Here is a 27,686-nt window from a genome sequence, read left to right on the forward strand (position 1 = left end):
AACTGATCAAAAGATTTCTTAAATGAAATTTTTAGAAATATGTCAAGCACTTTTTAATGTGTACAATAAATAAAAATGATACAAAAAGCCAGACAACTACAAAACAAAATTGTATTATTTTTTTATATTTTGCATGAAAGAAATTTAGAATTAACTGCTTCAAATTGCTATATCAAAACTAACAACCTCTATTGATCCATTATTCGACAATGTGAAGCTAGTGATGATGCAGATATGATTATTTTAAAATATGAAAAATATACAAAATGAATGTAAAAGGCAATACATGATTTAAAAATTGATTAAAAATAACTTAAATAATACTTGCAATTTTACTGAATAAAATTTATGAGATGGATATTGGTATTATCAAATCAACTGCAATCATTAACATTACAATGCACTCTTCTATCATCGAAAAATGCAAGACATCTATAAAGATTCCATCATATTACAAAAATTATAAATCATATTTGTATAATACATTATAGTTAGCATTCACATAGAAATTAAGAAAATAAAAATTTCTCTTTCAAAGAAAATGCAATTCAAATTTTAAAAAACATTAAGATTTGGGAAATTTTAAGGGAAATTATGAATTCAAGCAGCTGCAATGTTCTAGCTGCCATACATTTTAATGCTACAAACTCACATGCTAAATAAAATGAGATTCTACTATAAATGAGTATTCAGTTTCTTAGACTAAGTATCAGATATTGACACTTATTAAAACAAATGCAACAAAATTGTTTTCCAACAATCTGACAAAAACTATAGCTATATTGTCATCCTTATTTTACAAACTAAGGGGAGAACAATCATACTGGTAGCAAATATGTATATGCAAAAATATCCAAGGTCATGGAACTTAATGATGGGTTATTATTTTAAATTTCTTTTTGATATCAAAAGATTTAAATTTAATGATTCGATGTATAAAAATTATATGAAAAAAGAAGTTTTCAGAAATTGAAAATAGAAATATTAATATTGATTTTTAAAAATGCAGCTAAGAATTAAAAAAATATGATTGTGTATTCTGAAAATTCAAACTCAGAATCAACTTTATCAGTGCTATATTATTTAATAGACTCTAATGATATATAGCACCATATTCTAATATGTAGCCTTTTCATATAAAATTCCCTCAAATTTTCTGTAGTGCTAAAAAATATGAAAAGAAGATATGAGAAATAAAATTCATACTAGAATCATACACATATGACTAGGATTGTTTTATACATTTTTTAGTAGAAATTTTTTTTACAAATTAAAAAAAAAAAAAAGTAGTATTTTAAAGATGTTATATAAATGTAACAAATTAACAATGCAAATATGACATTTTGACAATTCTTGCATCCTAAATAGGTAAGCTTATTTTTCATCATTCTGAATTGATAATTTATCTCAAATTACTGAACTGTTAATGTTTTTATTTCCCTATAAAAGACATATATATTTAACATGGAATAATCGTCTAACCAAAAGGTTCAAAAATTCTCTAATATTATTTTTCATTAAATTAGATAGAGAATTAAATAATGGAAACTCGCACAAGAATATGGCACACATTACAACAGCCAAGATTATTCACTTTTTAAAAAAAATTTTAATATTTGATTATTATTCCTCATGCTATATAAAAAAATTTAATGTCACAACAAAGTTATAAAAACCAAAGCAGACATGAAATCAATGTCCCTAGAATTTTTGTTTGGTTTACAGTAAATATAAATCATTTTCTTCTTCACATATTAATGATTAATTTCTGTCTTTCACTATAAACTTTTTATTTTTAATATTTTTAAAGTGGGTTATTCTAGGTTTGAAGTGTAAATGAAAATTTTGACTGCATTTGTAAATTATAAATATCCTAAGAGTTAATACAGTCCATTGAGTATAAAAGAAATCCTTTAAAAAATGCTCATATAGGCCACAGGCTTCCAAGAAACCAATTTAAAAGAGACATTTTTTTAAAAAAAATTGTCATCAAGATTTATGTTTGATTAGATTTATCTTTTTTTGATGATTTGAATGATTAGATTTATGTTTTTTCATCTCTTTCTGAAAATCTTTTTAAAGTTGTTAAAATATTAAGTCCTAGTTTTTTCTTCCCAAAACAGAATCGTCATTCTCGACATGAAATAGAGAGTCGAACGTCAGAACTTGTTGGAAAACATCAATATACAACTTAAAAGAATTTTACATATGCATTGAAAAATAAAACATTTTGTAAAATTTCAAAACCAAAAAAATATATATAATGAAAAGAGATATTTAAAAGAGTAAAAAAATGCATTACTTTTCTATGGGAAAGATAAAAACGAAAAGATGTTATGCACATGAAATAAAGAAAAGAGACAAATACATATCACTCAAAAATACTGTAATAAGAGGTTCATCAATGTATTATGTTTTGAGATTCGGTAAAAATACACGATACACAGAAGGGAGGGGGGGAAAAAGACTGATAGTGAAAAGGCCACATAAAAATGAAATAAATGTGACTAGAAACTGGGGGGATAATGCCTGTACATAAGCTATGCTTGCGGAGGTCAAGTTGTCGTTTAAGGAAACTTCATTAATTTGGCTTTAGAACCATATTGTAAAGTATACTTCTGCAAAGAAAAAAAAGTTTGAGGAAGTCCTGAGCTCACTTTTTGTCAGATCAAAGATAATAAATAAAACCACAATGCAAAATGTGCGTCACTTTCCTCTCAATGAAAAACACTATTCTTTGTGCTCCCAGCAATGTTCATTTATGTGCATCAGACATCCACTTAGATGCACTGATTTTCTTTTTTAAAAAACAGCTCTTCACTAATAGGGAGTGAACCTGGTTCTGTAAACAGCAGCCTGTACAAAAGTTAAAAATAAAAAATGTATTCACATGAAAGCACAAAAATGAATTTTATGTATAAAATTAAATATATGAAAATTTTAAATTACCCCATATCCTGCCACAGGTCCTATGCCATGAGTAAGATATGGATCAGCATAATCACGTGCATAACTGTAATACAAAGATGGAGTGCTAAAAAAAATATTAGAATGCTTTTTTTTAAATTATGTAACAATTTGGATTATATGTAAAATAAAGAAAAATCTATTTTAAAATTAGACGTGGTCAATATTCTGATAAAAAATTGTTTAGGTGTTGTAGAAACGAAAAAATATATCATTCTTATTTTTGCAATCAAATGGGTGATCAGAATTAAAACATGCCCTTTTAAATGCACTGTGGATGGGACAATTGCAACAAAATAACATAATTGTTGAAACAAAATCAAATCTAAACTGATAAACCTTTCAGAACTGAGTAAAAATGACATAAGTTTTAAAAATGAGTAGTAAGGATATATTGGCAAACAATTACCAGTTTAAACAAGATCATATTCATAGTGGAATAAGAATGCAACGGATGCTAGCAACAAATAGTAATATAATCATTCAAATGTATATTTCATAAGCAGCCAAATATCAACTTATTTAATGTAAAAAAGGAAAAAGAGCCATTTTTTTTAAAAAGTAGTTTCTACCTTTCTGAAGGAATTTTACCAAATATTTGTATCACCAAGATTTGGTACTGTAATGATCTTAAGTTCCATACTTTAAATCATCTTGGATACAATAAAATATGGTAAATATAAACCCTGTTTATCATAATGTTTAATGACAAAGTACAAAAATACAAATTACAGTTATGCAATATTAAATGCTTAACTCAAATATCACAATATTAAAGAACAACAAATTATTCAACTGAGACAACAACAACTTCAGAGAGTTAATATCAAATTAACATATTTCCACAAAAAGATTCATAACAAAATATACTATTAATTATATATAAAACGAAGCAATTAAAATTAACCACAAACTGAAATGAAAATTTTTTTTTTATAAAAATCTTGCTAATTTGTAATAAACAGTTCATAATTAACTTATTTGTAAACGTACTAGTTTTCCTAAGATGCAATAAACAAATGATTTCTACTCGTCCTTAAATCCAAAACAGATTTCAAAGATATCTCTACTAATAATAAAGAAGAAAGTATATGCGTGTTGGGGCTCTGCAGCTCATAATGTTTGACCAACAGCCACCAAACTTGGCACACATATTCCTTTGAGAATAGAAATTGCACCACGGAAGAATTTTTGTTTTAAAAAAAATTTAATTAGTAAAAAATGAAGTTGAATCTTGTCTTTTTCCCCTGGAACTTCTGAAAAAATTATTAATCAAAAATGAATTTCACATCATTATAAAATTTAAATTTCTTTTTAATGATGGCAATTTAATAGTTGTACAAATTTTTCCAGAATTTTGGCAACTAAACAAAATTGCCAAAATTTTAACAATAGATCACATTATTGGATTCAAATTCAAACTGTTTTCATTGTTTCTTCAAACACTTAAAAGTGCGTCTTCCACTTTTGAAAACTATAGGAGAGGAATTTGGTTTAATACTAGTACAGTTTACAAGATGGAGAGAAAAAAAAAGCAACATTACAAAGCTGCGAAAGTTAGAAGATAGACAAAACAGACAAGGATTTTTTTAAATAGTACTATGATATTATGGGACTGACCTCTATTAGAAAGGTCCATGTACACAATGAAAAGAGCATATGTAACACAGATGATAATTTGATTGAATCTGGGTTATAAAGTTATATTTAAATGATTGAACTGAAATAAAATTTAACCAATATCTCTGATCAACCTACCATAGATGACTAATATTGGAAAAAGAGCAAATACTTAAAACTTGGAGATTTGATTAAATTATGGAATATTATTAAATATTATTTGTGAATTGAAAACAAAAGTAAATTTCTTTATCATGTAATAAAATTCCATAGCAAGAGGCACCTCAGGATTGTGAAAAGAGCCAATCCAGTAAATGGGTTTCCACTTCCCCTAGGGGTACAACAGTGGAATTGTTGGCTATTTCATAAGCCCATCAATGATGATGAGGCTTCCTTAGTTAGGATATTCATAATAAACCATAATCCTCATATTAATTTCTGTGGTTGGCAACCATTCAAATTTTACCGAAATGTCTAATGCCAAGCCTGATTTTTACTTATACAATATAAATCACTATGTTAATTTCACAAGTACTAAGATTAGATATCAATAAAAGATAAGGAATAAATAAATTTATCTTACCCTGCTACTGCTGCATAGGATGCTACAGGTTGAGCAGCAGCGGCCGCAGCTGCAGCTGCATAACTTCGAGCTGCTGCAGCAGTGTAAGCTGCACTTGCTGCATAAGACGCCTAAGAGAAAGACAGCTCTTGTAAGCAAAATAAACATTCTGCATAAACTAGTTAAAATATTAAAGGTACTTTTTTAGCATATCTTTACTTTTTTATAATAAAGTATTATTATAAAAAAGTATATTATTATTTCAGACCATTCTGAATACAAAAAACATATTTTGAAAATAATATCTGTCTAGAGCAAGTTAGAAAATGTTTTGAATTTGATGTATGAAATTTGACATGAACATTCAATTTATAGATTTCTACCAAATTTTGGGCTAAACTGAAAATTTGTTCATGCAAACTCAATAAAAAAATATGTGAAAGTGGTCTCCTTGAAACTTTCTTGCATATTTTCTAAAAAAAAATGTTATTCTCCTCCTTGTAAAAAATTGTGAACCTCTGACAAGGACATGAATGCCCAAAATTTTATTTCGTCGAAACTTACATAAGAGTTGTAGGCTTTTCAGCATGGTAAAAAAGAATACACACACCAGTATTTGAGTATTAACCACATCCAACTAATGAACAATAGTTATGAAAGAGCCTATCAGCAAGCTATCTTTGACGCTGGTTAAAAAAAAAAAAAAAAAAAAAAATCACTGGCATATGGTTAATACACTAATGACAGAAAATCAAATATATATTCTGAATGCCATTTTTTTTCGAATGGCTGAAATCAAAATTTGACAAGTAATTACAATATCACATACAAAATTTCATTTATTTAAATCATTGCATTTTTGAGCTATTGCAATTAATTGACATGCATGCAAAAGTATAGACTGATAGTCAGTTATTCCTATGATTCCTAAAACTGTGAATCAAATTTTATTTACCTATGTTGCTAAATTTTTAAATTACACGTTAACATGTATGCAAAAGTACGGACAAACAATCAATCTCTCGACAGATTTGGTTCCAAATTTGATATGGTCTACATTTTAGATTTTAAACTTATATGCCAATTTTTATTAATCTAAGCCTTTACATTTTGTAGTTCTTATGTTCCCTTATACACACACAGACAGTCTTCTGAGTGAATTTCATTCAAAATTTGACTGAAATCTACAAATTTGATATAAAGACTATATAGCAAATTTCATCTGACAACTCAAAGCAAAGAACTTATTATGTTAATTTATATTCAAGCAAACAAAGCTCTAAAAATGTTTTTTCCGGATTCAAATAGGTCTAAAGTGTGAAAAGATGGTTAAATTTGAATGCATTTCATGAAATGAATGAAATTTAACGATGAGACTTCGAATTTTTTGACAGCTAGAATACTTTTTGTTTGTATATGAATATGAGAAAGTAAACATAAAGAGCAGAAGATGGGTAAAATTTAGTACAGGTTTATTAAAATGTAAACATGAGGTTGATTTTGTACCAAATCTTTCACCAAGTTGAATGTATCTTCATCTGTATATTTGAGGGTATGTAAATGTGATGATTCAAAACTGCAAAAATAGATAAATGATGGTATGCAGTCTTATTATTACAACTGTAGTTATGTATCAAATTCCGGGTTTCAACTAGTGGAAAAGAAAACATCTACAATGTACTATATTATATATTCATTTTACTAAAAAGAGCAAAACACTCATGCATGGAATTGTGTCACTTTAATACAAGGTTCAGGATAATAATTATATTAGGAAGCAAACGCGAAATTTCAGAGATTTCATGCACTATATTATGAACGTACATGCAGGACTTGATCTTATCTATACTTATATATAAAGCTCAATGTGTGTGTGTGTGTGTGTTGGCGCTCTACAGAAAAGACCACAGAAAAGACTGCTCATGATGAATCTGAAAAAATTTTGTTGACAAATTCTTGAGATATTACATAAATTAAGAAAGATATTCTTTAGTGCCCATAAGATTTAAATGCTCAGCAACTCTGTTTTTAGTAATCATATTACAAAAAAAAAAAAAAAAAAAAAAATGCTTTGTTTCAGTAAAAATTATTATTATATTAATTGCAGATTAATCCTTTCCACTTTAATTTAAAGCATAAATTCTACGGGAGCTAACAGAAAATTAGAGAGATACAGATTACGTTATGACTGAAGGCCTTTATAATATTATGAGTGAATTGAAATTTGAAGTTTTAAAATATTTTAATAAAGAAGCTATTAAAGTAGGAATTACATAAAATATTTATTAATTAAAATTTTAACGAGCATTAAGATTGGTGAACCGGCTGGTCGCCAAAGGTGGCTAGTTATCTAAATAACTCACATACATGTGCTAACAAAGTTTGTCTCATTCATTTCATTAAAAAAGGGTGTTGTGTATAGTTTTGGTCTTATAAGCCAGATTGAGAGCTGGATTTCTTTCTCATTGATTATTCACTTATAAAGCAGTAACTGGTGGCATAGATTCGTATTTTACTAGCAATAAAGTATATAAACAATTTGCTTTTAGCCTAATGATGAAAAGAAGTAATTAGAAAATAATCAACATTAGTTTCATTTTGTACTTATATTACTTCATTAGTCATCAGATATCCAATATTATAGATTTGGTGGCATTAAAGATAGTAAATAATGGGCATAATTTTGCAATATACATATAAATAATCAAATTAAAATGATTAAACGGTTGTTCAATTTATTTTTTTTATAATGGAAAGTTCAAGAAAATCTTGATAAAAGCATTCCATATACTTAAAAGATTTATCTTAAGCATGTAAATATTAATCAGACATACTGTCAGAATATAACAGAATAAGATAATCATAATAAAATACATCTGATAAACATCTGACCTAAATTTAAAGGAGACTGTTCCATTTAAACTAAGGCAATTTTATTAACTCCAAAAATGTCAATATATATTTCATGAGATAAACATTTAAATTGGGAAGGGGGCAGAGGGAATCAAATGGGTATCATGGCAATTTTGAGGATACAATGCTCATTAAAATATAACTTTTTCCTGATATATTTTCAGTAGCACAAGTAGAAAATAGTACATATTGATGGGGTGGAAGACCTTCATAATAAAATTTGTGTGTGTGTGCATACATAAAAACAACTTAAAATTACATATAATATTAAAAAATGAAAATAGAAACTCGATAACACTCATAAAATTAAAAAATATATATCTTAATTTACAATAACTTAAGACATATGCAACTTAACAGTTTTTGCTCGTCAAGATTAATAGTTTCAAGAGTCTTAAAAAGAACATCTAACAACAATAGTTACTATCATCTGTAGTAAATATACAATAAATAACTAAGTAAAAAAATTAAATTAATAAAAATTGAATGCTTACAGGTAACTGATATCTTTCTGCTCCTGCATATGCAAGAAATGGATCTTGACACACTCTAGAAAAGATACTGAAAGTCACAATAAGTATTTAGACATTGTACTAACAATGATCAAACATTAAATACCAATAAGAATACAGTACCAAAAATATTAATAAAAACAGAAATACATATGCTTCCATGTTACAATGTAGAATTGTGAGAATGTTTTTAATATTAAATTGACATTTAGAACAGCAATATTTGTAAATATGTGGCAACCTAAATTAGACACAATGTATAAGTATGGTGTGTAAGTATAGTCTTAGAAAATGTCCCTTTTATTATTTAACCATAACTATTTGTCTCATTAATAATCAAATACCTATTATATATTGCAAATAATTACAAATAGCAATCATTTACTTACAAAATAAGGTCAAATAAATAATAAGCCATTGTATTTACAATTTATATAAGAATTAAGTAATATATATACTTACGGTGCATAACCATGTAATGCAGTAGCAGCTGCTGCTGCTGTCAAAGGAGATGCATGACGAGCAAATGCAGTAGCTAGTGCACCACGAGCTCGCCCTCTCTGAATAGCTACACCTCGAAGAGCAGCAACTGCATCAGAAGAATAAATCAGCCCATCTTGATATGATAAAAGTCAGAGATTAAATTATACTTAATTGCAATTAACTATTCTAAAGCAGGTGCATTTTAAAATCATAATACTCTCTTCCAAAATATAAAGATTCACAAGTAATTTTTTTTAATTGAAAAATTTATAAAATATATACTGTATTCAAAATATGTTACTTTAAACATTTTTTTTCTTTGAATAATAGAACCAAATTAATAAATATTTTTACATATTTCTAAAATTAAATATAATGATTTCAAAAATTCAAATGTTAAAAGTTTGAAAATCTTAGCACTCACTGAAAGTGGAATTGAGTGTGAATATATATTATAGTATTGACATAACATAAAGATGAAATATAAGTCCAATAATTTCAAAATAAATGAATGAATACTGTATACTTAAAGCTAAATAAACTCTTTTGTACTCATTTCTTTCTAAAGAATTTAAATTGCAAAGCAATGTAAATGCAACCAATAAATAATTTTGAGTGCATGTCTGCAGAATAAATGTTCTATTACTGCACTCCAATTATTTCCTCTTCATAGCTGAGAGTGTCTAAGCATTCTTCTTGATGTTACAGAAGGAGTTCAATTTTTATAAATTATTAAGACTTCTTTGAAAGACCAAGAGCAGACAGCACTGTCAGCTTCAGAAAAGAATTTATCAACTCTATGTTTTGCTGCAGAAAATTAATGACTAGTAAAACTCAAAATTACTGTGAACTCCTCAGATTAGGAAATTATTTTTGGAGAATAAATTATTTCAAAATTATTACATTATATGCATAATGCTGAATTTCATACAGTGTGCAAAAAAAGTATAAGGGCATGCAATCCAGAAAGTTGTGTTTACAGAATCATGGGCATATGTTTGAAGTAAAAAGAAGAATTTTTTTAAAATTACTTCTTGTTTAATTTAAACTTCCAAATATAAATTTGCATTTAGAGTTTTAAATCCAAATGACAATGGAAAAAAAAAAGCACAAAGTCATTGGGTTTTCTTCCACAATTATTCAAAATTTGCATATTTGAAAAGAGAAAATGACAATCCTGCATTTAAAGGCTGGTTTGAGAAGCAAATTTGTGCATGTGTCGAATTTCTTTATGACTTTTTAACGACACTCAAAGGAATTCATTTTTCTATCTATGAAAAAAGGAAAGTTGTTGCTTTCTGAGAATGATGAATAAGTGGGCAGGAAATATTGAAAGAATCAAGTGATCTAAAAAAGGTAGTTTATAATTTTCTAAAAAATTCCTAGAATGTATCGTATGAAAAAATGAAATGGAAGAACAGAAGTTTTTACTCATCGGCAGAAAAAAATGATTGTAAGGACAGCTTGCCAGAAAAAAAGAAACTGCAAATGAAGCTAAACAAAATTTGAATTTACCACATTTCTCAAGGATTGTTCAAAATGTTTTGAATAAAAACCCTCATACTTTTTTTTAAATGGAAAATTAGTGTCATGTCCATCTCTTTCAAATCAACATAAGATAAGAAGAACTGACTTCATCAAAAAATACATCTCTTTTAGTCAAAAACAGGCTGATGTAAAACAGTTCTATCTTGATAGGCCTGATGGTTTTTGTTATTTTTGGTATGACCTGCAAAAAGGCAAAAAAGTGCTTTCCCAATGGCAATATGGTGATGGCCCAGTAAATTTGAGGTGCTTTTTGCTGCAAATGGAACTACTCCAATAGTCTTTATCAACAGCAAAATGAATTCAGGAAAATATGTAATGTTAGGAAAAAATGCGTTACATGAAGCACCACTAATTACATATTTCAGGGCTCTATATTTTCCAACAAGATAATGCTTGCTTCTAAGAGTGCAAAACTTTGGTTTGAAACTAATTCTGTAAATTCATTTGATTGGCTGGCGAGGAGTCCCGATTTGAATGTGATCGAAAACTTATGGGGCTTCTAGCATGAGAAGTTTATAAAAATGGCACAGAAGATTAATGCAAACAGGATCTTGTTTATTATCAGACAATTGCGAAAAAAATTTATATTGACACTTTAAAAGAGTTTTCAGGACCCATGACTTATTCAAGCAATTTTGAGTAGATTTTTTTTTAAAAAAAATTATTATTAAAGAAAATGTTAAGTATATTATGTTTTTATTTCTTCTTAAGACCTTACACTACTTTTCATATTTCAATTAGTGATAATATTTGTAAAATCAATATTTGTTTTTTTATTCACTACAAGTGGTAAATCAAGCATAAAAAAATTTCATTTCGATTAAATAAAAATAAATTATATTTTTACTCAATTTAATATTTTTATACTTTTTTCGGTGATTACATTACAGGGAAAATGTAGAAAAGAGAAAGAATATGGTGTTTTCTTAAATTTGTTTGCAGCATGATTCCTTCCTTTGTAAGCGAGGTATCAAAATTAATATCTTTCTGAAAAAAGAAACCCTTCTAAATGAGTATATAATATTATATAAAACTTTATGATGGTTATTTTCCATGAATTTCATTATGAGTGATTTATATTTTTCATTTCACAAATATTTATATTATAATATTAAATACCAAATTCAACTGTTATTCACTTTATTCAACATAAAGAATTTGGGCGTTGATTATGGGCTTTATTTTATAGTTTAAAAACTCAATCAAATTAAAAAATAACACAATACATTTGATAAAGCAGGAGGAAATTCAAAATATTTCTTCTTATAGACATGCACATTGTGTCTATAATAATAAAGTAACACTCACATGATTATGTTTATACTAATAAATTGTACTACAATGGAAGATACTGCTTATTAAGTACAACACATGCATGAACCTCCATTCAGCACATTAATTATAAAGGAATATTATAAATTTTTTTAAAAACAAAATCAATAATTTATTTTTGACAGTAAATTTTAATAATTTTCACCATTTTTCTAAAAGATAATTAACTTTTTGTTCATAAAAACCTCTTGCATGTTGGATGCATTAATTCCCTTCATTTTTCTGAAGAACAAAATTAACCTGTCATTCATAAAAACTTCTTGTATGAAGTATGCATTACTAATTTGGCATTCGTTTTGAAGCACACTTTATTCAGAATGATTATTTTAATATTAAATTTACAATATTAATATTACAAATCTCCCCCCTCCTCCTTGACTCAATCATATTTGTCAGCATGATAGTTCATATGAATTAGAGTTGTGATTAGATAAAAGTATAAATAAAAAAGTTAAAATTCATAAAGAAATTCCTACATTTGTGAAGTTGAAATTCTGAAGACTCAAATAACTGACAAAATCACTTTTTTCAACAATGGGGGTATAAATAATAATTTCAACTTCTCAAACAATATTGTAGACACTAATTTCGATAAGAATAAAATTTTTAAGAAGTAGAAGATATCTATCATGTTTATATAACAATCCTGGTCTGTTATAAAACAAATATAGAACAAGAATGTTTTGAAAATAAAATAATTACCATTAGGAATTGGCGTAACTTTTTTTGTCTGAACTCTAGCAGTTGCATTATTTACCTGAAAAGCCAGTAAAATTGAGTCAGAAACTTATCTTTCCAAATTTTTCTTTTTTAGCAAATGCTTAAATAAATCATCTCATGAAATATAATTGTTTTTAAATTCTTTTTGATTTATGTTATAGCATATTAAATGCTTTAAAATTTAAATAGGATCGATAGATACTATTATGTTTCCATCATCATTTTATATTGTTAATATTATTGATGAAAAATACTTTAAACAAAATTAAGCATTTGCTTTAAAATATATTTAAGACATATGAAAAAGAAATGTTTTATTCATTATTTTCACAAAATTTTAATAATCTTTTTAGTAATTTACAAAGGAATGTGGTCAAAGACTTATAAAAGTTGCAATTAGGAAGCATTAAAAAACATAATAAAACTTTTAAATTAACACTAATATTAATTGTAGTTTATGAATTAAATAAAGATTACAAAAACAATCTAATATTAAAGACATTTCTTTTCCAATAAAAACAAATAAAAAAAATAGTTAATAGGCAGAATAATAAAGCATTGTAATATTAATTAAAAGTAACTGATGTTTTTTACATATTTGATGTGTATATTAGAGATGCTGCATCACAATTATACACAAATTTTTAAAATTCAGTCTGAATCAAAGAATAGATGAAATGAACATTACTTTTTATGATTTATATAAATCAATCATGTTCACACCAGTATCATAAAAAAAAATTATAGGCATTCAGTTTGAAATAGACGAATTAAAGACTTGAAATCAAGGTTGAAATTTTAATTAGAAAAACAAGATTTCTATTAAACGAAATTAAAATAGCTGTCTTGTTATTACAACATTTTTATTTGCAAGAAATTTAGTATAACACGCTCTTAAAAAAACACTTTCCCCCCTTTTTTTTAAAAAAATCACACTCCCTATGATTACATTAATCTGATCTTTTTTTCAAAATCATTGCATCGTCATTAGCGCCATTTTCTTACCTGGCCCCTAATTTTTCCAGCGAACTAGAATAGTATTCAATTATTTGATACAACAGTCGCCCTACATTCTATAAAAATGAAAAAGATTGAGAAAAAAAATGCCATTACATTTTTCATTCTGCCTAAAAACTGTACACAGAAAATTAAAATTTTTAAAACAAAAGAAATATATTAAAAAAAATTAATAACAGCAAAAGAAATGTCTATCCATGTCATCCAAAAGAATTTGCAAGGCTCTATAATATAATACAGAGGCCAAGCAGTGATTGGTTTGCAAAAAATATGTCTAACTAATACACAAATCATGACCGTATTTAAAACAATCACTTGAAACTAAAAGCAGACAGCTACTGGGTGTGGCAATTATTGGGCCAACATACAAAAACTAACACCATACATAGCCAAAGCATAAAATAGCTTGGTGCAAACTTAACACAATTGCTGCTAAAAATAATAAAATTATTGGTAGAAACAAAAATACAAAAATGTTTGTAACTTTGGATGAAGAAAAAAAAAAAAAATGCATGAGGGAGAGTGACATCACATTTATATATTTCTTATCATATTTTATATAATACTTTAAAATATTTTAAACGCTTATATTCAGTACAGAAAAATATTTTCAAAATACACAGTTTTAAGTATTTTAACAAATTGAACAATTTTAATTACTAAAAAGTACAAGTTAAATTAATTTTTATATAAAAACAATGAAATATAATAGCTGTTGTGGAAATCTTGCAATTACTAATTTTAGTTCAAATGTGTTTTATTTTCAAAGAAAATAAATGAAAATAAAACTGGGGTACAATAAGATTTAACTGGTAAGAAAACTGAGGTAAATTATTTAAATAAAATATCTATTTTATTCAGGTAGATGGGTCCAAAAGACTAATTAAATTTATATAAATGTAAAGACTAGAATGAAATGAATCCAATTTTAAAAGACTGAAGTTGAGGCTTTAACAAAACAGATATTCAAAATGAAAAACAGAACTAATGCATTTAGAATTAGAGAAGAATTTAAAATCTAATGAAATTAAATCAGGAAAAACTGCACTGAAAAATGAATACTGAGAATTAAAGATGTTAATAAATTGCTGCATTCAAATGAATATTATACTCTGCTTTTAAATAACATAATAGACTTTAATGATTATAAATTAAAAAAAAAAAAAACTCTAGTTTAACATCTTAAAGGCTTTATTTTTAAATTTAAAAATATTAAAATTATTGTATTATGTAGTTTCAAAATAGGCTATTGCTATTTTTTTTTTTTACATCAATATATTCATTCAAAATCTCCTGATCTCTTCTGCCACTTAGCAACACAAAAATAGCTAGTTCTAAAATGTTTTCATGTTGTTCAGTTATATATATATATATTGAGATTACCTCTTCTGAAATTATTTAAATTAAGGATATATAGGGTGTCTCTGAATTAATGGACAAATTTTAAGGCTAAGTAAAATACATATAAACAAGCAATTAATACAATAAAGAATAAAGAAGCAATGACAATATGGGGTAAAAAAATGAAATGTAAGTAAGTACAAGCAAGGAGAAAAAATTCAGTGTCTACAGATTCCAATTGACTCTAATGAGAACCTCAATGCAAAATTTTCAGTTGCTGCTTCAATTGTTTGTGAAACACCAAGCATCTTCAAAAAAATACACCAATCACTTGCTAGATGCTACCAGGTTTGCATTGATATTGGTGGAGCACTTACTGTAATATAATGTAAGTAAAGAACTTTCTTCTTATTTCCACAGCATTCTGATTTTTTTTTTCTGCCAAACTTTTTTATTTCTCTTTCCAAATTGCTATAAAAAAATGCTTCTTTATATGTATTTTAATTACCCTTAAAGTTTGGTAAGGGACACTGTATATTTGGAAGTTTCAAAGAAAATTAAGAGCTGAATTTAATTTCCTACAATATTAAGGAATTTGAATGATTCTCATACTACAACAACTAATTCATATTAAGTAATTTTTCTCTTTTAACCTTCCTCTCATAGTCAAGCACTATTAATCTTTAAAATTCAAAGAAGGAAGGCCTATAATAAGACATAGTATACTGCAATTGGTTTCACATGGTAATTTTGATTCTTCCCAAGAGATATAATAAAAAAAAACCCTTTTGGTTTTTTAATTCATTTAAAATTTTAGATAACTTTTTAACTGTGATAAAAATATTTTTACGTGTATTTTACAACATACTGCCATTATATGTATGGTAAAAAAGATAAAAAAAATAACAATCCTTCATTCAATTAACATTAGTTATAGTAATTTACACCATCACCCTCTCATGCAAAATTAAATCTAGGTGAGTAACAGGATGGACATTTCTTTGCTGGTATTTTTTCACAAGATTAAAATAAAGTGAGTGCTATCACAAAGGTAAATATTCATGCACCTCTATTTTTCGTCCCTCTACCACTGTGCCGTTCAATTGCTCTCTCGAGCGATCAGCATCCGCACTATTTGCGAAAGTTACAAACCCGAACCCCTGCATGCAAATAGACAAACAAGAAACATGCATTAAGATCCGTGCACCAGAACAAGTTTTGCCTGCAAAGAACAAGTACAGAGAAATATTTCTTTTTTTAAACAAGTGAGGACAAAGGCATCAGCTCACTCAGACAGTCAGTAACCAGTGTAATAAAAAGCCCTCATGCAAGGCAGACCTCTGCACGGGCAATGGTAATTTTCAAAGGAGCTGAATCATCACTACAAATAATGATGGCAGGATATGACAAGGATCTAAAGCATTACTAAGTCCAATATGAATTCTAGTGAATCCATAGTAAGATTTTCTAGAAAAATTATTTTTAAAAATCTTGCTCACTAGAGTAGTTTTTTTTTTAAGCATTCAAAAATAGTTACTAAAATGAATTTTAAATATATTATATCTAAACTTTACTTAAATTTAAAAAGAAGAAATGTTCAAAAACATATCTTCTCATACTTTAATAGTGTAGAAATTAAGTTCTGTATTTCCTCAATAGTAAGATACCTTTAAATAAATTCTTTTGGAGCCTCATTTGATAATAATATATGATGGGGCCTTTTGGAACTGTTTTAAATTTTACCTTTAACTGATATATGATTATATTAGAGACCTGCATTAGTCATATTGAATAATTAAATCATCATGATAATCTTCAAGCAACAAAGAAAATTACATTCTTCTTTTAGGGGAGGAAATAGCTGTAATATTGGTTCTAAAAATCTTTCTCATTAAAAACTTTCTTAAACTGCTGGAAATAGCGATAAAAAGGGTTAAAAATATGTTAACTAATTTGTCATTTAGACACTGGTCGAGGGGAAGGAGAGAGGCCACAAAAGAATATGGGTTTTAAATTTGAATTTTTTATCTTTAAAATGCAACAAGGGGGGGGGGAATGCATGAAACTTAATAAGATGTATACATTTATAAAAAAGCATTTTTAATTATGTAGATAGAAGAATCTATTATTAATTTTTAAAGTAGTAAAATAAACCATGCAGTTTATTTCTTTATAAAATTGGAACAGTAAAAGATGGGATTTGTGAGGTTACACAAAATTTGTAGTGATATTTTACTTATTTATAAAAAGTGTACGAAGACAATGAGAATAAGCAAGAAATACCTCAGAAGAAGGTTAATTGACTAATGCAGGAATCTAAACTGCAACAAACTACAAACAATGGACTTTTAAAATTGCTCTTTCATAAAAAATAATCAAAAATAAAAGTGAGTATTAGAAATGGTTGATTGTATATTTCATAACCAAATAAATATTAATACCGTGAACGAATTTTAAAGAATTAGGATGCATTTTGATGAAACACGAAAGGAGTTTTCTGCCAATTTCAAATATTAATTCGCTTTTTATCTATTTATATTTTAAGGAATCATAAATTATCAATGGTTCTGACATCAAAATTTTAAGCTATAAGCATTTTCTCGTCAAACTAATTTCAAAAATACAGCATAACCATTAATAATAATAAAAAAAAAAAAAAAAAAAGTTAATAAAATAAAACAAATGCACAGTTTATTTCTCAGCGAAGCAGAGCTTTAAAAAAAGATCATAAATATTTAAGTTGAATAGAAAGCATAATTTAACAAATAGAAATTCTCTTATGAACTTTAAAGGTTTGATAGAATCAAATGTAGCAAGAAAATTTTCTATCTTACTTTGAAAATTGTATTAAAAACACAATTTGTAGAACAATATGTGCAGGATTTTCAAATTTACAGTATACAAAAATATGAAACATTTTCTAAGAGATGTACAAAAAAAAAAAAAAAAACTAATTTAAAGCCAATACTAAATTTAATTATAGATACATAAAAACAATTCTTCGATGGACTTGCATCTGGGAATATATCAATTAATGAATGCATTTATTGCAAGATGGTTATGCTATATTTTTAAAACTCACTCAATTAAAAAAAAAAAAAATTAAAATTTGAAAATCGAAACAATTGTTTTATATATACTTTAAACATTTAAATGGCAGAAAAAATAAAATGTGTGATAATTGCCCCTTCGAATATACAACAGTGATAAGTTACAAACCAATATATATATATATATAAAAAATTGACATGCAAATCAGTATTAAAAGACCTCTTAGAATCAAGGAAATACAGCAATAAGAATAATTACTCAAGGAAGCACCTGTGACTATTAGAAAAGAAGCTGCACAACACAAAAAGGCAGAAATAGGAAATGCTAATTTAGATTATTAAGTGATAGCAGTCAATTATAGAAAGATAATGGTCCTGCCTTCCCTTAACGCTTTGCCTACCCACAGCTTCATGCACCATGCTTTAGAAGCTAAGTGGGAATACAATAAAACTAATATAAAACACTTTAAAAAAAGCATGTAATACATATTACACATATTTCAGACAAAATTAATGTAATAAATACAACTGGCATGAATATATATGGCAGTATCAGTGTATAAACTGGCATGCATAAACTATTAATGATAGGAACTCAATACAAATGGTACATAAATGCAATATAATTATTGTGCTTCTACAACAGATCAGGTGATTTGCATGATAAAATAAAAGTACAAAATTTTTATAAGGTTTCTCAATGAAAGCTTAAGAAACATTTTAATAACCATGCAACTGTTACTTTAATTGCAACAATTAGGTTTAAATGTGAATAAATTTGCCAGTACATTTCTCCCCCACTATATATGATTCTTGAATACTTATAAGTGATTTCAATGCAATGTTTTGAATTAATATAAAAACACCCAAATCTTTGGTTCTCAATGTATGGAGTTTGAACATTGAGAACCGAATTTCTGAACCTAAGTTTATATTTAATAGTTTAAAATAAAAGGCATTTATAAAGCATACATCTTTCTTGATCTTTTTTTAACTAAAAATCTAAATGAAACATGAATTATGCATTACTAAAAATATAACATGGAAAACAAATAGTTTAACATTTAATGAAATTCAAATATACATTTATAGTGCACAGTTTCAATAGTGAAAAACTAACTAAAATGCCCTCCCATATACAAAGACAATTAAAAGCAGTGAAGTAAAATATGGAATATGATGGAATGATGTGTTTATATCTATATAAGATATCTATAAGAATATCTATAAAAAGATACAAAATACCAGAGTTCCCCCTAAGTACATCAAAATAACAAACCTACTATTCAAAAATATTAAATTGAAATGATAAACAGCAATAAAATCTTATTTCTTTATGATAAGAATATGTGGAAATTAATAAATAAAGCAAATTCTATTAACAACCTGAAACATAGTTCAATATTTCACAACAAATTTTACATCTAAAACAATTCTAACTTAAATTAGTTATGTTTTATAAGAAATACTAACAAATGGGCCACTTCTGAAATGAAAATTTCTCATTAAAATATCCTAATATTTTTCTGAACATCTTAAAATGTTAAAATTTAAATTACACACTTTTTTTTGTTTGCCAATGCATTCTTTGTTATAAAATTATTCTCTTTTTATTGCAGAAATTGACATAAGCAAAAAGAACAGACAATATATCAAAATTTAATTCACAAAAAATAAACTCAGAAATGCTTTAAAGGAAAAATTTAATTTAATATTCTAATTTAACAGAATCAGATTGGCATTAGGGTAGAAAAGAATTAAAATAATTTAATGAATTATCAATTATCAATATTTTTGCCATTCCTATTGTATGATCAAAATTTTATTTTTTGCATGCTTTAAAACTTTTTAACTTAGAAAAAAAAGCATGCATTTAAAATCAGTATAATTTATCTAAATTACTTTAAAAGTCAAATGGGCAATTAGAAAAACTGTCTGCTCTATACTAACACTACAGACACACACATAAAAAAAAACACAAGGTGCATAAATTACTTAATGATATTGGATGAAAAATTTAATGAATTAACCATTTGCTTGTTGCAGAAAATACATTCAAGATAAAGGGGAGAAACAACTACAAAAAAGCATTTGCATCATAACTGCAACAACACCAAGTTATTTTCTCTCTTTGTGTATTCAAGCAAAACAGACAGCATGTAACAACTTCAGCGTACAAAAGTGGTTACAAAATTCAGGCCAAGCAAATTTTTTTTTTCTAAAAATGTCACTGCAAGAGAGAAAGAGATAGAGATAGAAAGAATAATGTGATAAGTATAAAACAGCTTAATAAAAGGCTTTAACATCATTTTTATGCAAAACTTAAAGAGGATGGACATTACAAAACATAGATAAAATCATATTTACCTGCCACTTGTGCATCCTTAATCAGCCTCAAAACATTAATTATTTTCATGCTCATAAACAATTCATGAAAAAACAATGTTTTCTACCAGTTTAAATAAAAATGCAGATAAATGCAAAAAAAAAAAAAAAAAAAAAAAAACAATAACAAAAAAAAGTTTAGTATTTTGTAGCAGACACAACATTCACTGCAATAAAAAGATAACTAAGGATAAGCTCTTATCAAGAAAATGGGAAACATTAAAACACTTAAACCCAACAGTTAGTCAATTATTAATAGAAAATCAAATAATGTTGTAAGATTAGAGTTTGAGAGGAAGTACACTTTTAAAAATTTCCCTTAGCTTTAACTTAAAGTTTCTAACAGATTTTTTTTATCTATTAAATCACATTATATATATATAATCTAAGAAATGTTTTAAGCCCACACTAAGTGAGAAATTGAAAGAAAAGTAAGTTTTAACAATTGCTAAATGATTTGCGTTTTAACAACGTATCCAGCACTTAACATCATTCTGAATAAAAAATTTTGATACTCATGTACAGTTTTTAAGATATTTTATAAATGTCACTTGACAAATTATGTCTCAGAAAATGTTTTCTCCAATAATTTAAAAATTAGTAATTATCTACAGGCAGAAAAAAAATTACGGTTGTTTTTAGATCCCCCATCTTTTTTTTAAATTATAATTATTTATTAAATTTTTCTTCATAAATTTAAATTTGTAACCACATATTTTAAGAAAATTCATTTTGTCAGTAATACTTTCAAAGTAATACAAAAACACATGGGAAATTTTCTGATATATATAAATAAATGAATTATATATTGCAAGCAGAATGGCACTAAGAACCAACAGTCATGAAAGAAAAGTTATCCATAAGTACATTAAGAGAATTTTAGTGGTAAAATGAAAATAGAAAAAAATTTTAAAATAAAATTTGAAGAAAATAGATTTAAAAAAATATATTATTCGCATATATCTTCAGATATTAAGCAAATACTTAATTGAAAGAAAATGATATTTCTACATGCATATGAAAAGTACTGAATTAGCTAAAATTATATTACCTAAAATTTCACAAATTAAGAAAAATTAAGCATTAATAAACAAAAAATGACATACAGAAAATGTTTAATATTCCACTATTTACTAGAAAATGTTAACCTTTTCCCTAAAAAATAAATATTATTAATACATCAATTACCATAAAAATATAAGAAATTTTTTCATACAAAATAAATGTTTGTATACTGAAATTTCATGGAACATACTGATATTACTGTCTGAAGTATGCAAAAGCAACTCGCTCATGTTTATCCAACTTTTGCTGGTTTGCTGATGCCCTTGACACATCTAACTTAGTTTACAGAGAGTTCTTACATACCTTCGATCCCCGCTCATTAAATATTATTTCAACATCTAATATAGGACCAAATTGCTGTAAAAAAAGAAGGAAAACGTCTAAATGTGAATAGCTTATTTTACAAAACAAATTACACAGCTGAATATTGAATATAAGATTCAGAAAATAAAGAAAATTTACAATCACAACAAAGATATGATAAATTAATGAATGATTTCTCAAATCAAATTGATCAATTTTCTTCTTATCAAAGTAATATTTTCTGAAATATAAAATTTTTCTAAAATTAAATTTATTTAATACTACTGGAGCCGAGACATTTTCATAAAAAGGGACATATCACAAAAATTATCCTGAAAATCAGTAGGAAATATTTTTGATGAACTAACATTTTGAAATGGGTTGGCTCTCTTTAATTGAAAACGCTAAAGTTGGGAATAAAAAGTTTTTTAATAGGATTAATGAAAAATAGAAATATCTCAACAAATGTGTCATTCGATAAAATAAATATATCAAGAAAAATCTTCAAAACTGAAAGAAAATTGTATAAAGTAAATGTAGATCACTAAATCTAAATCCATATGAAATTTATTGGTTTAAAAAAGTCTGAAAGGTACCCTTTCCTCCTTCATTATTATAGTAACATATTAAAAAGGTATGATTAAGTACTTAGTACTTCACAGAAACAACACACAATACAGTGATTCTTTAAAACAGCATGCAAAAAATAAATACCCCAAAAAGTTGTCGCAAATCAGGATCTCTGAATCGGAAGGGTATATTACTGACATGAAGTCGCTTTGGTTGATTTACTTTGGTAGCATCCGTAGCAGGAATGGTGGTAACAGTAGTAGAATTAGTAGTAGTTTGGCAAGTACTTCCATTGACTTCATTGTCCAAGTCTGTTTGCTGTTAATAATAAAAATACTTGTTTCACCATATAGAAAAGAAAAGATACAGCTATTGCCATATTTTTAAATGAAAGGATGAGTGGGGAGAGACAGCAGCTTTAAAGCATTGTAAATATAAAAATTGCTTATAATTGCTTCACCATAATCATAGTTCATGAAAAAGTGATAATAGCTCCTATTTGTAATACAATATTTTATACCAATTCAAAAAACATCAGAAAAATCTTGCATAATAAGCACGTGAAATTTTAGTTTTGAAAGTTAATGCCATAATACAGCAAAGAGAAATTTCTTTAATATTTTTTAATCAAATATTTTGTAATATATATTTAATATTATTATTTAAGTTATCTAATGAACACATTTTTCAAAGGATTTTATGAATAACAAAAACTTATACACTATAGATATATTTATAATATAATTTATACAGCCACTATGTCCAATATTGATAATGAATTGCAAATAATACAGATTAAGGGACCATTTTACTTTCATGCAGATTATTTAGCTTAGCATTTAATTTTCACAAAATCATGCTTAGCAAATAATTTAAAAGTTTAAGAAGTAATATCAATTACATTTCCATATAATTTTTCATAATTCAGTTGATGCAAAAAGAGATTTTGATTATAAGTAAATTCATTAAATCATATTGATAATTATTTAAATATACTATTTTTTAAAAGTGAAACACCAAATGAAATTCAAACATACCCTTCAAAGAGAAAATATTAATATCAAAATTTTTTAATTGTATATATATTAAGACACTGTTATAATTGTATATATATATATTAAGACACTGCTAAAAATACAAACTTATATATAAATAATGAATTAAAATTGCTATAAAAATAAAATAAAAGTATTAGAATCAAAATTTTTAATTAATAGTACAATCGTATTTATTAAGCTATTTTCATTAATTTGCATTCCTTTTAGACAATCACATTATTTTTTGGTCATTGCAAAATAGCACATACTAAAAGATTGACAAGCACATACTAAAAGCTTAGTAATGCTCAAAACATATAAAATACATTCATTAGTGCAGGAACAAGTTACTCAAGCTTCTAGGATTTAAACAACACTCTTTAGTTAAAACACTCTATTCCTAAAATAAAAAACAAACAAACACCTAGAAATTGTTAGTTTGGTGATAATAAGAAAAAGCAAAAAATACACACAAGGTTGGGGAAATAAAAAACTACAAAAGGAAAATGCTGAAAGCAAGAAAACAGTACTTCCACACTGTATTTAAGGTTAATATGAGAGGAATTACATGAGATTAGATGACCATCCACCTTTTCCCAATTACACTTAAGGAACCACGAAAATATAAATTATTACATACCCTATAAAGTTGACACCATAGTGCCTCATGATCAAGCGATGACTTCTCTTTGTGCTTAAGAGAAAATATACATTGGAAAATGAAAACGATTTTTAATACAAAACAGAATAGAGAGAACTAGTCTGGTTAAAAAATATACTCAATAACAAATTGTGTAGAAATAAATAATGATAATCTGTAATCACATCATGAGCTAAATATTTTGACCATGAGCATATCTTGTATAAAATAGGCAATGGGAAGAGACACCAAATGTGTTATAAAATCAAAGCACATCACAATTAATATTATTAAATAAATTGAAATTACTACTGTCAACAAATCTAAGAAATGATAAGTGAATGAAGACAGCAAAATCCATTTATTAAATATAGAAGTGCTGCTTTCAAGCTTTTCTGAATAAAAAATAATCAGCAAAAAGTTTTAACATCTTATAAATCAAGGTAAAATAATGCAACAGCAAAAAATAAATTTTAATTAGGAAGTGTAATAATGAATACATTAGTTTTATAAACTAATTATTGCAATATTACCACTTATTAGGCAAAATAAAAATTTAAAATCATAACAGAGAAAGAAGGTAAATATTTTTTATAATATCAATAACAGGAATTCAAATGACACTCAGAAATATAAGACAAACAAAGAAAATGTGTATTAAAATTTTATGTTGGAGTTCTTTATTAAAATATGAAAATTTCTTGAAACAACATTCAGCTGTACATATTCATTTCATCTTATTTGAAACATTTCCCTGTTTGAAAAAAATTATTAATCTATATTTTGAATTATTATTCAAATCTGACTCTTGTCTTACTTCCCTTTAAAAAAAAAAACAATATTTAGCCTAGGATTCTTAATTGTAGAATAGAAAGAAAATCAGGATACTAGAGAAATGCTAAAACTTTTATTTTTCCTTCATTTTCTTGATTATATATACAGTGGCTCAAAAAATTAAGAGTACACTTTATTTTTACTTGATAAATCTGACTTTCAATATGAATAACACATTACCAAGAAGTGCAAACATGTTTTTATTTTTACACATGACAAATGGTTTAATTTAAAGTAAAAACAAAGAAGAATGAACAAAAAACTTCTAAAAGGAAAAAATTTCAGAAGCATTTTAAATAAACATATGTAGATTTTCACCTAAAAAAATTGAGAATACACCAATGAAATTTTTGTAATTTTTCACATACAAAGAAAGTTTCAATACTTAGTTGCATGTTCTTTGGCTTTTATAAAGGCCTCTAAACATCGTGGGATCGATTCGACCAACTTTTGGGTGGTATCTGAAGATATTTTACCCCATTCTACTAGCAACATTTGCTTTAAATAGGGTTTGTTTCTAATTTCGTGTTTCTGGACTGCTTTTTCGAGTGTGGCCCACAGATTTTCAATGACATTGATGTTGGCGGACTGTGCTAGTGTGTGTAACTGCTGTTTACAGAGGAAAAAACACCACATTTTGATGTTACGTGCAATCTGTTTGAAGTCGTAGTCCTGCTGAAAAATGAAATTTCCATCTAAACCCAAATTTTTAGCACTTTCCTTTAGATTGGTGGGAAATATATCCAAGTGAAGCATATGGTTTATAATGTCATCTATAAGAACCAAATTTCCTATCCCAAATCATGACAGAGTCACCACTATGTTTAATTGTAGGATGTAAATTTTTTTAATCCAAAGCAATATTGGGTTTTCTCCATATAGAGCGACAGCTGTCACCGCCAAAAATGTTGATTTTTTTTTCATCACTAAATATAACTTTCTTCAAAATGATATTCGTCTTCAATTGATGAGTTTTTGCAAATTCTAAACACCTTTCTGCATCTACAAGCAGATGAACAGTTTCTTTCGACAACTCGACTTTTATATCCAGCTTGTCTAATGGCATTTCGTGCAGTTTCAGCACTTACACTTCTGCCTATGATTTGAGTAGTTTCTGCAGCAAGTTTGACTGCACTTACTTTTGGATCAATCTTGATTTCTTTCAAAATTTTCCTTTTAGTTACATCACTCAGAATACCTTTTCTTTCTCTTCCACATTTATTTTCAATCAATCTCTGTCATTTTAAAATTTTATAATGATTTTCTGGACACAAGTGTGACTTCTACCAACTATTTCAGCTATTTCACAATAAGATTTTCCTTTTTTAAATAATCTTAATATAAATTTTCTTACATCAATATTGGTTTCTCTTCAAGAAGCCATTTTCCAATTAAAAGTTTGACTTTAAGTTAATCTCACAAGCTTAATCACACATAAATAATTTTTCAAAAAGTTCAAGATAAGATTACTCAAAATTAGATTAAAGCAGCAATAAAAAATATTTATTAGTAATTAAACATATTTTTCATAAGTTCACACATTTTTCAGACAATTTTATTTTTGAAAGTTTTATTTATCATCTGATATTTAGAATTTTTGTTTAAAAGCAAAATGGCGCTTTTATAAAGGCAATGGATGGAAGGATACATTTTCGCCCTTTCCGCAGAGGTTACTCTTATTCAGAAACGCTCTAAAAGCCATGACGGAATATCATATCATGATAATAATGATGTAGAATGATTGTTAAGAACAAGGGCTATCAAGCTGAACATTTAAAACACAAAATATGAATGTAATTTTTTCATTAAAATCGTATAAAAATGTGCGAATACCATCTGTATTCTCAATTTTTTGAGGTGAAAATCTGCATATGTTTATTTAAAATGCTTCTGAAGTTTTTCCTTTTAGAAGTTTTTCATTCATTCTTCTTTGTTTTTACTTTAAATTAAACCATTTGTCATATGTAAAAATAAAAACATGTTTGCAATTCTTGGTAATATGTTACTCATATTGAAAGTCAGATTTATCAAGTAAAAGTAAGGTGTACTCTCAATTTTTTGAGCCACTGTATATATATTATATATTATCTAAAAATAATTTTTTTTTTTTTAAAGTTCAAGCATTTATTTATCTCAAGAAAAATGAATACTTAAAACTAATCTTGATAAATAATACTGAATATACATTTTTCTAATAAAACTCAAAAATACATAAATACTTTTTCAAAAACATATGTTTTATTTTTAAAAATGACATTTCAAAAAAAAAAAAAAATTACAAAATAGCATCCATTTTGAAACATAATGCTATTAGGATGCACTAACAGCAAAATTAAATAAGATGCACAAGTCTTATACTTTGCTCTAGCAGTTTACCAAGCTGTAAAACATATCTGTGCAGAATGTTAATACATTATATAAGAAAAATCATCAACGAACATGCTTGATATTATGCAGTTAAAAGACAAGTTCTATGCATAGAAAGTAAAGAAATTACAGAAAATGTGTAATACATTAAACTCTAAACTCACAAGTTTCTTATTCAGAAGCACATGTTTCAGCAATACTCAAAGCAGATTTTTTATTATTTTTTTTCTGATTATGTAAAATTAAGACTGAAATTCAAAAATAAGAATTAAATAGGCCAATTCTTTTCCATTAAAAAAAATACAGATAAATAAACATATATATTTTAAGTAATTTTTCCCATTGAAAGATTCCAAACAAAACTCATCAAATCTCAGCAGTAGTTCCAATCACCAAATACTAAAGATGTATTAATGAAAT

At 26.4% G+C, this 27,686-nt stretch overlaps 1 protein-coding gene across 11 annotated transcripts in view; it reads right to left on the bottom strand.

Annotated features, from left to right (window-relative positions):
* Nucleotides 1-23: 23 nt before the first annotated feature.
* The window catches only part of LOC129963456 (RNA binding protein fox-1 homolog 3-like), an 84,272-nt gene continuing 56,609 nt past the window's right edge, over nt 24-27,686 (bottom strand). Inside the window, exons 3-12 of one of the 11 annotated variants that reach the window (XM_056077840.1) lie at nt 24,066-24,119; nt 22,533-22,706; nt 21,819-21,872; nt 16,083-16,175; nt 12,640-12,694; nt 9,037-9,190; nt 8,557-8,623; nt 5,171-5,280; nt 2,950-3,013; nt 24-2,856 (exon numbers count right to left, since the gene is read on the bottom strand). In XM_056077840.1, coding sequence (XP_055933815.1) covers nt 2,821-2,856; nt 2,950-3,013; nt 5,171-5,280; nt 8,557-8,623; nt 9,037-9,190; nt 12,640-12,694; nt 16,083-16,175; nt 21,819-21,872; nt 22,533-22,706; nt 24,066-24,119 — 861 coding nt within the window. In that variant the 3' untranslated portion in view covers nt 24-2,820. Of the gene's footprint in view, nt 2,857-2,949; nt 3,035-5,170; nt 5,281-8,556; nt 8,624-9,036; nt 9,191-12,639; nt 12,695-16,082; nt 16,176-21,818; nt 21,873-22,532; nt 22,707-24,065; nt 24,120-27,686 lie in introns of all 11 variants that reach the window. The other 10 variants (XM_056077841.1, XM_056077838.1, XM_056077845.1 and 7 more) reach the window with 10 other exon arrangements.

The sequence above is a fragment of the Argiope bruennichi genome, chromosome 3, assembly GCF_947563725.1.
Source record: "Argiope bruennichi chromosome 3, qqArgBrue1.1, whole genome shotgun sequence".
Taxonomy (NCBI): Eukaryota; Metazoa; Arthropoda; class Arachnida; order Araneae; family Araneidae; genus Argiope; species Argiope bruennichi.